This window comes from Hyalella azteca, unplaced genomic scaffold (assembly GCF_000764305.2).
Source record: "Hyalella azteca isolate HAZT.00-mixed unplaced genomic scaffold, Hazt_2.0.2 contig8835, whole genome shotgun sequence".
Taxonomy (NCBI): domain Eukaryota; kingdom Metazoa; phylum Arthropoda; class Malacostraca; order Amphipoda; family Hyalellidae; genus Hyalella; species Hyalella azteca.
Window position 1 is genome coordinate 18,385 of NW_025938919.1, and position 14,593 is coordinate 32,977.

General features: G+C 44.7%; 1 protein-coding gene across 1 annotated transcript; it reads left to right on the forward strand.

Moving 5' to 3' along the window:
* The first annotated feature begins 7,531 nt into the window (after positions 1-7,531).
* On the forward strand, positions 7,532-13,135 carry LOC108666857 (probable malonyl-CoA-acyl carrier protein transacylase, mitochondrial). The gene is made up of 9 exons (XM_047881787.1): positions 7,532-7,835; positions 8,696-8,843; positions 9,718-9,812; positions 10,346-10,520; positions 10,850-10,959; positions 11,638-11,855; positions 11,997-12,006; positions 12,041-12,245; positions 12,603-13,135. The coding sequence occupies exons 1-9, from the start codon at positions 7,532-7,534 to the stop codon at positions 12,751-12,753; spliced, it is 1,416 nt and encodes a 471-aa protein (XP_047737743.1). The 3' UTR covers positions 12,754-13,135.
* Positions 13,136-14,593: the final 1,458 nt, after the last annotated feature.

The following is a 14,593-nucleotide window of genomic DNA, read 5'->3' on the forward strand; positions in this document are numbered from 1 at the left end:
AGATGTGTATAAGAGACCCCCACCCCCCACCGCACGGCCCCCCCTCGGGGGAGGTTGGGTTGAGGGTAGCGATGGAAATGCTGGGTTGAAAATGGGCATCCAGTGCAGCGTCACCAGCTGTGGTGGACAAGTGTGTTTATTTGCAACTTCGAGAAATTCTTTTGTTTACTTAATAAAATTGCACAGAGAAACAAAACTTGAAACAATAATAATAAACTATAGGGACATTAAGTAAGCTGTAAATATTAGATAAACTAAACCGTAAATATTGATTAATCCTGCTGATATTGATAAGCCACTCCGTAAAGATTGGATTTGAAGTCTGCGACTGTCTATTATCTTCAATAATATTCAGCCTAATATATTCATAATATTCCCTAAACAGAAGCGTTAACCGTGAGAATTGCTTAAAGAATTTAATTAAGCTTTGCAAAAGGTGGCTCATTGAACTGAAAGTTGGAAATTTTATTATACGTGAGTCATAGCGAAAGAAAATGACAATTTTTATTGTTTTCGAGGTGGGTTACTTGTATACTTTGCATCTACATCTGTGTGGCGCTATTTACTCCACTTGTATACTTTGCACCTACATCTGTGTGGCGCAATTTACTCCACTTGTATACTGTGTTCGCTTCATTATGTGTTGAGCCATAGTTTCTGTTGGACCAGCGCAGTGGTGACGATAGTAATTTTCCGAGCTTTATTTAGTCACCTGAGACTGCTGGGAGTTCTGGCAGTGCTGGCTCTCCTGGCAGTACGGAAATGGCAGGCAATTCTCTGGCAATGCTGTCTCTGGCATCATAGGTCAGACGTCCAGCCTCGTGCCAGGATTTGATGACTGCCAGACTGACAGCTGGTGACCTGCTGTCAGTGCCAGCGTTGCAGGTGCAGGAGGGCAGCTGCTGCAGGTCAGCGTACAGGCCCAAACAGGTCACCTGCAGGCAATGGGACGGCTCCTGCACCAGCACCTGCAACATAAACCTGCACCAGAATCTTGACTAACACCTCTACATTAATGCACTAGACCTGTTATACCATTTGTGAGTCCTTATCAGCACTTTAGGTTATTTACACGACAACCCCTCTACCTTATGTCATTTGCAAGAGAACAACTGCACCTTACGCCAATTGCACGAATGTGTCATTCAGTGTGTCATGCAAGAATGTGTCATCCCGGATAGTCCAGTTATGGGAAACTACCCTCAGCAAGTGACAAGCAACAGCATCGTGCATCAGCTGGCCCAAAGGAGGGCAAATAGACGGAACACGTCCAACGCTACATCCGGGACCCGAGGGCGGGGTGACCTGCCTAGCGACGACTCGGAGACGGAGGACGACGAAGGCGGAACATCAGCTTGACCGTGGACTGAGAAATCCTAAACTCATTATCAGGTCATAAGGTCACATCACGTGCAGCTCAAGTCATTAGCAAGGCAACTCTTGCATCTAACGTCATTTGCAAGACAGCACTTGCTCTCATTTGGACAAGCTCATGCGTAATTCCACTAAACTCTGGAGGTCTCAGGTATTAACTCACGCTCCGTCTGCTTTAGCACCGAACTGCCTCGGTCCTGCCGAAACAGTGATCCTAAATTAAAGACAGAATTCAGATTCAAGATGGAGGTATCCTGTACAGTCTGCCGCTCCTCTCACTATGATAGACCACGATCATGAAGGTCTATCCAATTTTCGGAGCTAGTCCGCCTATTAAAATAACGTCGTGTAAAAGACAACAAGCATCTCCCTCCTCATCTTAACAGAGGGCAGTCTCAGGTGCCTCAGCCTCTGTATGCTAGCTCTCGTTGACAGCTTGACGTGTACGAACGCTGGACCGCCTGCATTTTAAGTGCCCCATGCACCACAGTTAACGGAGCCTACAATTGACAGGAGCAATACAGAAGAAGGGGCAGAAAAGCTTGAAAGAGGGCAACTAAACGCCGTTAATCTTGTTGGAAGTATTCGCCATATCCACGCCGTCTGTTTTCTACCTCTTGCTACCGCTGGTGCTATGTCACCAAATCATCATTATTCCAATGTCGCGAACGAATTACTTCTTTTAAGATACTATACCGTCCAATACAAGTCTTACAAAAACTCTGTTTGTCGATAAATTAATATCATAACCATTTAATAATATTATAATTTCGAATTGAGAACAGCCGTGTATTACAAACAGACATTCATGACGATGTCGAGGTGAGTTCCAGTTCCATGTCTGCAATGTGAATGAAGAAGTTTATCCGACCAAGCCCCGTTCCCTGATATACGCTTCATCATAGTTTTGCTCAATATTGAGCCTCCAACCATACCAGCTCGTATTATTTGGTCAAATTTGGATCCCTTATCAACTCTCAAGCGACACCCAGTAGCCTAGCTGACCTCACCGAAGACTACACGTTGTGGTCACGTTTACAAGAGCCCCTTGCAAAGACCACAGTGTTGAGGTCAGGCCAGCAACAGTCAAGGCTCGTAACTCAATAACTGTTACAGGCATAAGTTTAGCACACATACCTAGATACCGTTGACAAACTGACCATTTCCAGCACGCTAAGTGTTTTTCAATCATGTCTAGCACAAATTTAGCAAAATAAGCAACCTAGTTAATGAACATTTCTAGCATATTCAGTGACCAGGAATAGAATTCAGCTACGAAATATCTTGGCCGACAAACTCTCGAGACTTGCTGACTTTCTTTTTATTCATTTAAGTGAAGTCCGTTTTATACCCTCCCGATTCGCCCCGGATAGTTAGCGCTTGGTTGAACTTGACGCACCTCATTTGAAGGGTAGAATTTGCCCAGAACCAAGCACCCAGACTCCCGCGATCGCATCTCGGCTGCTCGGAGGAAAACACGTGCAAGTTACACTGAGAATGACTGATGAATGAATTTTAACATCGGCGATTAGGAATTGGAAAACTGGTTGAACTTTATTATTAAAACATAATGAAAATTAACAAAACTTACTATCTTCCTTTACAGACAGAGTCAAACATTCAAAATTTACATTTTTTTTTGGAACATAAATCCACGGGATAGGACTCAGAAACATAAATAACATAAAATTTCTCCATGCCTCACCTGCAGCCGGCAGAAGGGGCAAGAGGAGAGTTATAAAAGCGGTCGCCATTGCTCATCTGCTCGGGATTACTTAGAATGTGGAACTATAAATAACAAGCCTCTGCACAGCTACTGCAGCTCACGTGCACAGCTAATCAATCAGAACTATCCCAATCAATAGTCAGTTATGGAAAGATAAGGTTCAAAAGGCCTGATCCCTTGTGAATCAAGTCACGAAAAGTACAAGAATCGGCAACAGGCCATGGGCCTATTTCTTCAATGCCGACACTTCTATAATATTCTAATACACAGCAGCTGCATGAGACGTGCACAGCTCATGCACGGCAGCTGCATGAGACGTGCACAGCAGCTGCATGAGACGTGCACAGCTCATGCACAGCAGCTGCATGAGACGTGCACAGCTCATGCACAGCAGCTGCATGAGACGTGCACAGCTCATGCACAGCAGCTGCATGAGACGTGCACAGCTCATGCACAGCAGCTGCATGAGACGTGCACAGCTCATGCACAGCAGCTGCATGAGACGTGTACAGCAGCTGCACAGCTCATGCACAGCAGCTGCACGAGACGTGCACAGCTCATGCACAGCAGCTGCACGAGACGTGCACAGCTCATGCACAGCAGCTGCATGAGACGTGCACAGCTCATGCACAGAAGACGCACGAGACGTGCACAGCAGCTGCACAGCTCATGCACAGCAGCTGCACGACACACGCACAGCACACGCACAGCAGCTGCATGAGACGTGCACAGCAGCTGCACGACACACGCACAGCACACGCACAGCACAGGCTACACTGACGCAGTTCTCAAACACTCGCCAGGAATGCCTCGGTGCAGGAGCTGTTGTGCTTGCTCTGTTTTGTAAGCAAGTGGCGCTCTAACATCCGCGCGTCAGCTAAACTTGACGCCGCATTGTAGCCGTTTTATGGGCGTCTCTTGGGAGACATGAAGGCGGATAACTTTAATAAAGTTTATGAAAACGAATCTGTTATTGCCACGGTGTTTAATTTTATTTCATATTGACCAAACGTATGTTACTTATGAAGACGTGGTTTGTGATGATAATTTAATCCTGGATATGAAAAATTTGTTTAGATGAACATTTACCGGAAAATTGTGTGATCGGGAGAGTTGGGTGAGTGGGGAGTGACGTGAGTGAGGAGTGGTGGAGTATTGTGAGTGGTGGAGTGGCGTAAATGATGAAGTGGTGTGAGTGGGGAGTGGAGTGAGTGGGATGTGGGACGCCACGATAAATGCTTCGTAGAATAATAATAATAATAATGTCCTAGTCGGAGGAGATAACCAGAGCGTGTGTGAGTGACTGGCATTGCTGTTTGAATCAGTTTTCAGTAACCCCCCGCTACTAAAGACATGAGAATGAAATCGAAATTCCTTAGAAGCTGCCTGCGGGAAGTGGTTGGAAAACATTGATTTGGGACCAAAAGATATGGAAATAAGTATTAAAGAACTGGCTACGTTGACAGCAGCAGGGCCCGATGTATTTCCGGCAGGGCTGTTGAAGAACTTTCTTAGGGCACTTAAGGCTCTGCTCTCAATGCTCTGGAAAGCCTCGATGACGGAGGGAATTAAATTATCCCTGAGGGCCTCAAAGTGGGACTGATAACCCCAATCCACAATGGAGGTGCGTGGGACAAACTAAAAATTACAGACTTGTGACCTTGACCTCACATGTGATCAAGGTATTCGAGAAGGTAGTGGCCAGGAGGCTTTTCCAATATATGGAAGAGGATGACCTGTATAATAATGGACAACATGGTTTCCGGCGTAATCGTTCCTGTTTGTCGCAGTTACTGGAGCACCATCACCGTCTTGTGGCCCAGCTGGAGGAGGAAGCTCGCGTGGAATTAGTTTACCTAGACTTTGCTAAAGCATTCGACAAAGTTCACCATGGGGTGCTCTTTAAAAAGCTGAGGCTGTTGGGGGTAGGAGGAAGCCTGTTAAGTTGGAATCACAACTTCCTTACAGATAGAGTACAAGCTGTCGCAATTGGAAACTTAAAATCGAGAGAAGCGGGGGTGAAAAGCGAAGTTCCACAGGGCTCAGTGCTTGGACCGATCCTCTTACCTCATCCACATTACTGATATCGACTCGGAACTTACCCACGCATCTACATCGTCATTTGTGGACGATACAAGAGTGCTGATGAAGATCACAGATGACCTAGACTGCGAGAGGTTACAGGATGACTTATCGATAATCTACGATTGGGCCCTAGCGAACAATATGCAGTTCAACGGCACAAAGTTCGAAGTAGTGAGATACAGAGTCCGCACAGAGATAGGGATGTTACATCGCAACTTGGCATCAGATGGCACAGAAATTGAGGAGAAGCAACTGGTTCGAGATCTCGGAGCGTTGATGAATACCGGAGCCACGTTTGATGCCCACATCGAGGAAAGTTCAACAGTGTGATGCCCATACTGCCCGCAGCCGGCAACGGATGGAGTGGATATGGCGGACATTTCGAACGCGAGAANGGAGAGTGGTGTGGGTGGAGAGTGGTGTGGGTGGAGAGTGGTGTTGGTGGAGAGTGGTGTGGGTGGGAGAGTGGTGTGGGTGGAGAGTGGTGTGGGTGGAGAGTGGTGTGGGTGGAGAGTGGTGTGGGTGGGAGAGTGGAGTGGGGAGAGTAGTGTGGATGAGAGAGTGGTGTGAGAAGTAGAGTGTTGTGAGTTTGAAATGTTATAAATCAGGAATGGCATGCGTGATAGGGTAGTGTGAGTGGAAAAGTGGTGGAAATCTGCAAGAGGGGTGGGAGTGGAAGCGTGGTTTGCGTGGTGGAGTGGTATGCGTAGTTAAGCGGTATGCGTGGTGTAGTGGTATGCGTGGCCTAGTGGCATGCGTAGTGGAGTGGTAGGCGTGGTGGAGTGGTATGTGTGGTAGTGCGGTAGAGTGGCGGAGCTGTATGAGTGGTGGAATGGTATGAGGTGAAGTGGTATGCTTGGTTGAGTATTGTAAGCGGTGTTAGTAGATGAGTGGTGTGGTAAATTGGTAAGAGTGATGAGAATGAAAAAGAGGTAAGATGAGTAGAGGGATCTGAGTGGTGTAATTGTGTGGTAATTGAAATATTCATGATTGTGGTACAAAAAATTATTTGGGTGCGGAATCGGATGGTTTGTTTACATGTTTTGCGTCGGCTTCCTTCAAGTAGCACGTCTCGCCAACTCATGAGAAGGACTTTGCAAAATATTGGCATACAGACCATGACGGTGCAAATCTTGCTGGGAGGTAGTGACCTCACAAAACAGGAGCAACACCTTGTGATCAAGGCCGTAATCACCTTTCTCACAAGTACCGGCCGGATGGGGACATTGTGAAGCTAAAGCCCTGCCAAGTTTACTGCTCTTGAAATCATAGAAACCAGTGAGGCAGTGACGACTAAGCAAACTTGAAAAGAAGCGTTGAAATTGCCGTGTCCAGGTGTGACAACTGACCTGTTTGGGGTCCTTTACGACGCCTGAAAAAAGACATCATCATCATCATCAAGTAGCACGTTTTCTTCAAAACTTTGATGCCAACCCAGATCCCAGAATTTAATAACTGATGCTTTAGGCCCTCTGTTGCTATCCATATTCTATAGATGTTTTGTATAACTTGTGAATGATGATTCCTTATCTTATAATCTATTATCTGCTGATGTCATAAATAGAATAGCGGCCTCAAGCTCAACCCATTGCACGGCCCCTTGCAGACTTGCAACTACCCTTGGACCAGACCTCTTGCAACTCCTTCTAAGTTCAAGGCTTCTAACAATGTGTCTAATTTTGAAATTGATTTAAATTGAAAAGTCAATATTTGACTGGGAAATTTCTTATTTCCATTGCCATTGGTTTTAAAATGCCATATGACCATATACCTAGGAGGCTAAAGGCAGATGTTTTCCATGCTTGCCTAGGCTTATTAACTTATAAGTGATTTTAATTATTTAAATGATTTTAAAAATGACAAAAGCTTACTTTCCTCAGTTGCTCAGCTACCTTTCTAGCTCCCTTCTCCAAGTTCAGTCCTAAGATAGCCCTTGCAAAGCCCTTTAAAATGAACTCAAACTCATTTATAAAATGTTTAATGGTAAGAAATTGTCAAATTGCCAACAACAAATGAAGAAAGTGTCCCTTATTATCCTGTTTGATGGGAGCACCTTAGAATAGAATTGTACCTGGCCAACTTCTCACTAAAAAAAAGGCCCATGGCCTGTTGCCAATTCTTGTAGGTACTTTTTGTGACTTGATTCTACTGTCTACAACTTAAGGGATCTGGCCTTCTGATTCTGAACATGATCTTTTCATAGCTGACAATTGTTTGAGATAGCTGCTTGACTTAATGCCTGGTCCATAAGACATAAGTTGCTAGGTATTTTAAAACTGAACCTATGCTCCTGCGCAGGCATGGAATATACCTATCTACTTGGTGAGCCGTGACTGAGTTTTTCAAATGTATAACAAAGTACTAGAAAAAAATATTGTTCATATTGTAAAATTAAGGAATAGCTGCTTCATTTATTCTAGTAACAAATTTTCCATAAGTGCCTGTCATCAAGCTCAATCGTTAAATTTACCTAGCTCTTTGAACAAACCCCAAAGTTCAAATATAAATTGTTCTAATAGAAGATATTTTGTGCCCAAATTATTGCATTCAACTGCCTCAAGATCTGCATTATCTGCTCATTGCTGTGTTCTGAGCAGTAGTAGAGTCTGGCATTTGCTGCAGAGATTCGTATCAACAGGCCGATCAAGAGGTTAGTGCAACTGTGCCTAGCATTATTTGTCCATGAATGATGTTCATGTTACTTTAATTTATTTCATCTTTAGAGAAATAGTATCTTAGTTTTTACTTATAATTGAATATCTCAGTTATGTACATATTTGTCAAAATTACACTTTTTAAACAATAAGTTTGGTTATACTGTAGAAATTCTCCAGTTACTTATTATCCTTGATTAATTCAATAATTTAACTAATCTTATTACTTGTCCATGAATTAACAATGGCAAAATTGCAAAGCTGAAGTTCTATACTCAATGAAGTTGATGTTTGAGTTGAAGCCTGAAAAATCATCTAGAAAGCATCCAAGCTGATGAAGGGTTTAACAGTCTAGTGAGTAGTACCTATATCAATATGAATTTATTGCTTGCTATTAACATGTTAATCAAAACATAATGAAACTATAGGTGCTGAATGTTTAAATTTCTAACACTAAATGAATTTACAATGATAGATTATTGTATACAGATTCATGACTACCTACATATTTTTGGTTGGTTTAATATGTTCCACATTCCTGCGATATTACCGATAAATTATATGGAATTTTATTCCAACAGCACCCACCTAACCTTGTTCTTATGAAGTATTAGGCTGTAATGTTAATCAATTATTCCACCAGCACCCCTCTAAACTTGTTCTTATGAAGTATTATGCTGTAATGTTAATCAATTATTCTACCAGCACTTGTCTAACTTTGTTCTTATGAAGTATTAGGCTGTAATGTTAATCAATTCACAAATCTTCATATGTTGTCCATTAGATATTTTAAAAATTCTGGATGTTCAGAAGGAACTTTTAAATACCGTATGTATCACACCACTAAAATGCAAAGCAGGTTCAAGTGATGGTGGCAGCAATGATGAAGGTGATGAAGGCACAGCAACCAATGGTGTCAGGTCAGACCAGCCACCCCTGACCAAAGAAGAGAAGCACCAGAAGCTTTACGCTGAGGGACCTTACCCACACAATGTCACTGAAAGGTTCCTTACCCATTGCAAGATAGGATTAAATGTATTTACAAAGTTTAATGAACTTGCAGGGAACCAGTTTGATATTTACCAATGAACTTCAACCCAAGCTGACATATAGTAGCAAGATTTTCTTGATTTTAATGCCGTCCTACAGGGATAACTTTGGTGATATATTCAGATTATTTCTTCTACAAATCTACAGAAAGATGGAGATTCTCTTGACAAATGTTTTGATAGGGTTCCTCTATTTCTACTAATGTCTTATCAGACTAGGTGGCCATATTTTCTGCAGCAAATCTAAACTGAGTTATTATTAATGAATTTTAGTTGCATTAAATTTTTATATCAAAACATTTCAAAATAAAAATGTTTAAAGTCTAAACCCTTCATCCTCCCCATATTCCCAAATAGTCATCATGCAAAGTCTCTTGTGCTGTCCCCTGTCTAAAGGTACCAAAAGAGTTGGTCATTGGAATTTAATGAATTTTAAATTCATTGAAGGTTTTTCAGTCATAGAAAATGAACTTTTCCTTTTAAATTCCAAGTTCCTTTGATAAATTTCATAGGATTAGATGGCAGAAGCAACTTGATTTTAAAAATAGTCTTGCAAAATATTGGTTGTGAGCTTCAACTTGGATAGATTGCGCATAGATATATAGATGATTTAGGATTATGACTTCAATCTATTGTGTAGAGATACCTTCACTAACTCCCCAAGTTAATGAATACAAGTTGATATTACTTCCTATTTGTGACTTTATCATCTAAATCATATCATACTGCTTAAAATATCGAAATACTACCTTGCTTCATTTTAACATTGGTACAAATAATAAAAGATTTATGAAAAACTAAGAATTTAATATAATGAGTTTTGATGCAGTAAGAGAAGCCAGGCCCGCTTCTCGTACCGGCCCTCAGTGACGCCCTCAGCCACAACTGTCATCCTCTTCCCTGGCCAGGGCACTCAGTATGTTGGTCAGTTGTCTTATCTCATATTTTATCTGCCATTGCATCTGGCATTATTGTGGAATTGAAATCTATGTAATAAATTACTATTCATAGTCAATCTAATAGATATTTTCAAATAAATCCAAATCATGGTTTCTATTAACTTGTGAATGTATGGTTATGTTTATTATTTTAATCTATCCTGCAATGTTGAAGATGTGCCTTTTCCTCATTGGGTGCCATGTTACTACTTAACTTTTCAAATTTGAGCTTCTTAGTTTTTCATGTGTTACTTGCTTATCATGCAATTTGTTCCCACTAATAAGAGTAATTTTAGTGTATAATCGATTTATTTCATTACATTCAAGGTGATGGCTCATCTTTATTCCAATAGGTAGCACAAAAAAATCAGTAGATTTTTTAATTTGCATGGAAGGGTCAGATGTGTCATTTCCTTGTACTGTTTACAGCTATAATGCTGCTGGTTATACTTTATCGTCCAAAACAGGTGCGATAGTCTATAATTGATGGGATTTAAGTACATCTATCATCTCCGGCAGGCATGGGGCGAGACCTGCTGGACGTGCCAGGTGTGCAGGACCTGTTCGCCGCAGCGTCCGCGGTGCTGGAGTTCGACCTGCTGGAGGCCTGCCTCAACGGCCCCGATGTCTTCCTGTCCCGCACACAGGTCCAGCAGCCCGCCATCCTCGTCTGCTCCCTCGCCGCTCTGTACAAGTCAGTCTGCAGTTACTTTGATGCTTATCCAGGCCACCGTAAACCGGTCAGTTGATTGAAGCTTAATGCTTGTCCAGCCCACCCAGCAGGAAAATAACTTCCTGTATTGCAGGCCAGCGCAAGACCCTAACACCCGTTTCCCCTGCAGCCTGCAGCAGGACCCTACTACCCTCTCCCCCCTGCAGCCTGCAGCACGACCCTACCACCTCATCCCCCTGCAGGCTGCAGCAACACCCTAACATCTCCTCCCCTGCAGGCTGCAGCAGTACCCTACTACCCTCTCCCCCCTATAGACTGCAGCAACACCCTAACATCCCATCCCCCTGCAGGCTGCAGCAGGACGCCCCCGCGGTGGTCGAGGCCTGCATTGCCTGCGCAGGCTTCAGCGTCGGGGAGATCACTGCGCTCACCTTCGCAGGGGCGCTCAGCTTCGAGGACGGTGAGGGGGAATCTGGTGACATGGGGGCGTGAGTGATGTTTGGAAACTGATTTGTGGGGGACCCTCGGCGGACCTTGCGGGGGCTGAGGGATGACTTTTAGGCTTGGTTCACACCACACTGCCGGGCACGCGTCGGGCATATGCCAGTCACAGTCCGTTGCCTGCAGTTCACATGTTCGGTCCGGTCACTGGCCCGTTCTCACTTCAGTTTCTTTCGTATTGCGTGTCATGCCAGACAAGCAGCATTGTTAACTGGTATATTTCCATACCAGATTTCACAAATTTGGTGTGTTGAGAGTGCGTCTGGTATGGATATTTTTTATCTGGTATATTTGGTACACTCCGGTGTGTTGAGCTGGCAATCTGATATGATATACTTGACGAAAAATATTTGGCGACGCTACAGTCACGTCCCGGTCAAAATATCTTCTGCCTTGATCGTGGCTGGCTCGGCTGGTGTGAACCAAGCCCATGCGGTCCTGTGTGTGACTGATGGGTTATCAGAGGATGTGATGTGGGTGATCAGTTGTGGATAGTTGCGAATGTGAAGGTGATTGGAGGTGGTGATGAGGCCTTCTGTATGACGCCCTCTGTATGACGCCCTCTGTATGACGCCCTCTGTATGACGCCCTCTGTATGACGCCCTCTGTATGACGCCCTCTGTATGACGCCCTACAGCCGTGCGCCTGATCAAGGTGCGGGCGGAGGCGATGCAGGCGGCCTCTGAGGCGCAGGCGGGTGGCCTCCTCACCGTCTTCACAGGCCACGACAGCCTCCTGGGCCTCGCCTGTGAGGCCGCCAAGAACTTCTGCCTCCAGCGGGGGGTGGGGGGCGCCGAGTGCAGGGTTGCCAACTACCTGGCCCCCCAGTGCAGGGTGGTGGGGGGCAGCGAGGAGGTGAGGGGGCTGTCTCTTATACACATCTAGATGTGTATAAGAGACAGAGGCAGACCTGTGGCTTTATGTCCACCCANAGGTGCTGGGCAGTCTGGCCCTGCAGGCGCCCAGCGTGACATTAAGACCTGCCTTCTGCTGCAGGTGCTGGGCAGTCTGGCCCTGCAGGCGCCCAGCGTGACATTAAGACCTGCCTTCTGCTGCAGGTGCTGGGCAGTCTGGCCCTGCAGGCGCCCAGCGTGACATTAAGACCTGCCTTCTGCTGCAGGTGCTTGGTAGTCTGGCCCTGCAGGCGCCCAACGTGGCCGTCCACAGCAACATCGACGGCCGCCCGTACCGCCACCCGCAGCAGCTCAAGAGGAACTTGCCGCGGCAGGTCTACTCCTCCGTCAAGTTAGTAGCAATCGGAGTGTGTTGGAAGGAGTTGGAGTGATTTAAAGTGAGTCGGAGTGAGTTAGAGTGTGTTGGAGTTAGCTGGCGCGAGTTGGACGCCAAACTGTTTGTTGTTTGGCGTTCTATCAAATCAGAGTGACTTAAATTTCTCTTCTATTTGTTATATTTATCATATTCATATTTATTATATCTGTTGTATACCTATATAATATTTGGCGTACTTATTATATATGTTATACTTAGTATATTTATTATATATATTATATTTTTTATATTTATCATATTTATTAGGTATACATATACCGTATTTTGGAGTACTCTCCCCCCTCCTCCTCCCTGAAGCACCTCCCTTCGCAGGTGGGAGCAGACCCTGCACGTGCTATACGAGCGCCAGCCCCACCAGGAGTTCCCCGTGACCTACGAGTGCGGCCCGGGCCAGAGTCTGCGGGCCATCCTCAAGATGGTCAACATGAAGGCCTGGGCCTCCTCCCACGCCGTCGAGGCCTAGCGCCTGCCAACTCGAATCCTTGGCAAGACGAGTATTTTTATCTTCTGTTTGGTGGAGTTATCTTGTCCTGGCATTTTCCGCATAGATTTTACATGAAGTCTTGCTCCACGAAATTTAGTTTATAGTCTTGATGACCAAAGACATTTAATACAGTCGCCGACCTCGAGTGTAAACCGGACGTTATGAAATGGCATTATGAAGAATGTGAGAACATCACACGCACGTCCTGACCACATCGTTCGTATCACACGCACGTCCTGACCACATCGTTCGTATCACACGCCACGTCCTGACCACGTCGTTCGTATCACACGCACGTCCTGACCACATCGTTCGTATCACACGCATGTCCTGACCACGTCGTTCGTATTGCACGCACGTCCTGACCTGTCTCTTATACACATCTAGATGTGTATAAGAGACAGGAATGTATCCGTGCCGTAGTTAGGGAGAACTATGTATCCTCTCCGTAGTTAGGGAGAACTATGTATCCTCTCCGTAGTTATGGAGAACGATGTATCCGTGTCGTAGTTAGGGAGAACGATGTATCCGTGCCGTAGTTAGGGAGAACGATGTATCCTCTCCGTAGTTAGGGAGAACGATGTATCCTCTCCGTAGTTAGGGAGAACGATGTATCCGTGCCGTAGTTAGGGAGAACGATGTATCCTCTCCGTAGTTAGGGAGAACTATGTATCCTCTCCGTAATTAGGGAGAACTATGTAACCTCTCCGTAGTTAGGGAGAACGATGTATCCGTGCCGTAGTTAGGGAGAACGATGTATCCTCTCCGTCGTTAAGGAGAACTATGTATCCTCTCCGTAGTTAGGGAGAACTATGTAACCTCTCTGTAGTTAGGGTGAACTCTGTATATTTTCAGTAGTCCAACGTTCTTAACTGGCCTGTACAAATCTTTAGGGTTAATTGCTTGTAAAGTCAGTCATGACGAGACAACTGAGACTATTTGATTTTTGTAGTTAGCTCCAATTGAATTGAAAAATGCATGTCGATTTTTATCCATGGCCTCTCAGGGGGGACTTCTGACGCGTGTCTGTGCTCGTCAGAAGTCCTGTAGGATTTCGCGCTCCTAGGGGGATTGTTCCAGAGCGCCCCACCGCTGAGCTCGCGGTGTCTGACTGCAGGTCTCAGTTGTGGGGTTAAGTTATTATGTAGGCAGGATTCCTTACATTAAGTTATTATGTAGGTAGGATTCCTTACATTAAGTTATTATGTAGGTAGGGTTCCGTACATTAAGTTATTATGTAGGCAGGATTCCTTACATTAAGTTATTATGTAGGTAGGATTCCTTACATTTCCCTCTGTCTCTCTCGTGCGGGTGGCCGACGTCCCGTGTAAGCGACCTCTTGTTCGAGTGTCTTAGTTGCTGTTGCTTTTAACCTGTCTCTCCTTGTCACTTCGTCTCTTTGAGATGCTAACGCTGCTTTTTTAAAGCGCTAGCAAACCATTGTACTACTACTACTACAATTTATCAACGGGGCTAGGTTGCAACTGCCATTCAGCATGAAGCAAAACATGTACGAGTATAAAATTAATTGAAACACAACTCGTACCCCGCGAGGAACAGTCCGGGAGTAGCAGGAGCTGACAATGTAGTGCTATTATTCCTCTCACACTCGTCACGCAGCTCCTCCATGAAAGCTCCTGGTCTACTATTAACTAAATGCTTATAGCGAGGCAACATGATAACATTCCGTCTAATTGCACCATGAATGATTCTTGTCATTTTAACTCAGATTTTAACTAGCGATACCAGCGAGTTGTTTCCTTTAAAGTGCCAGGTTCGTCACTAAATTTTAAGGACAGAACGCTAAGCCCCCAATATT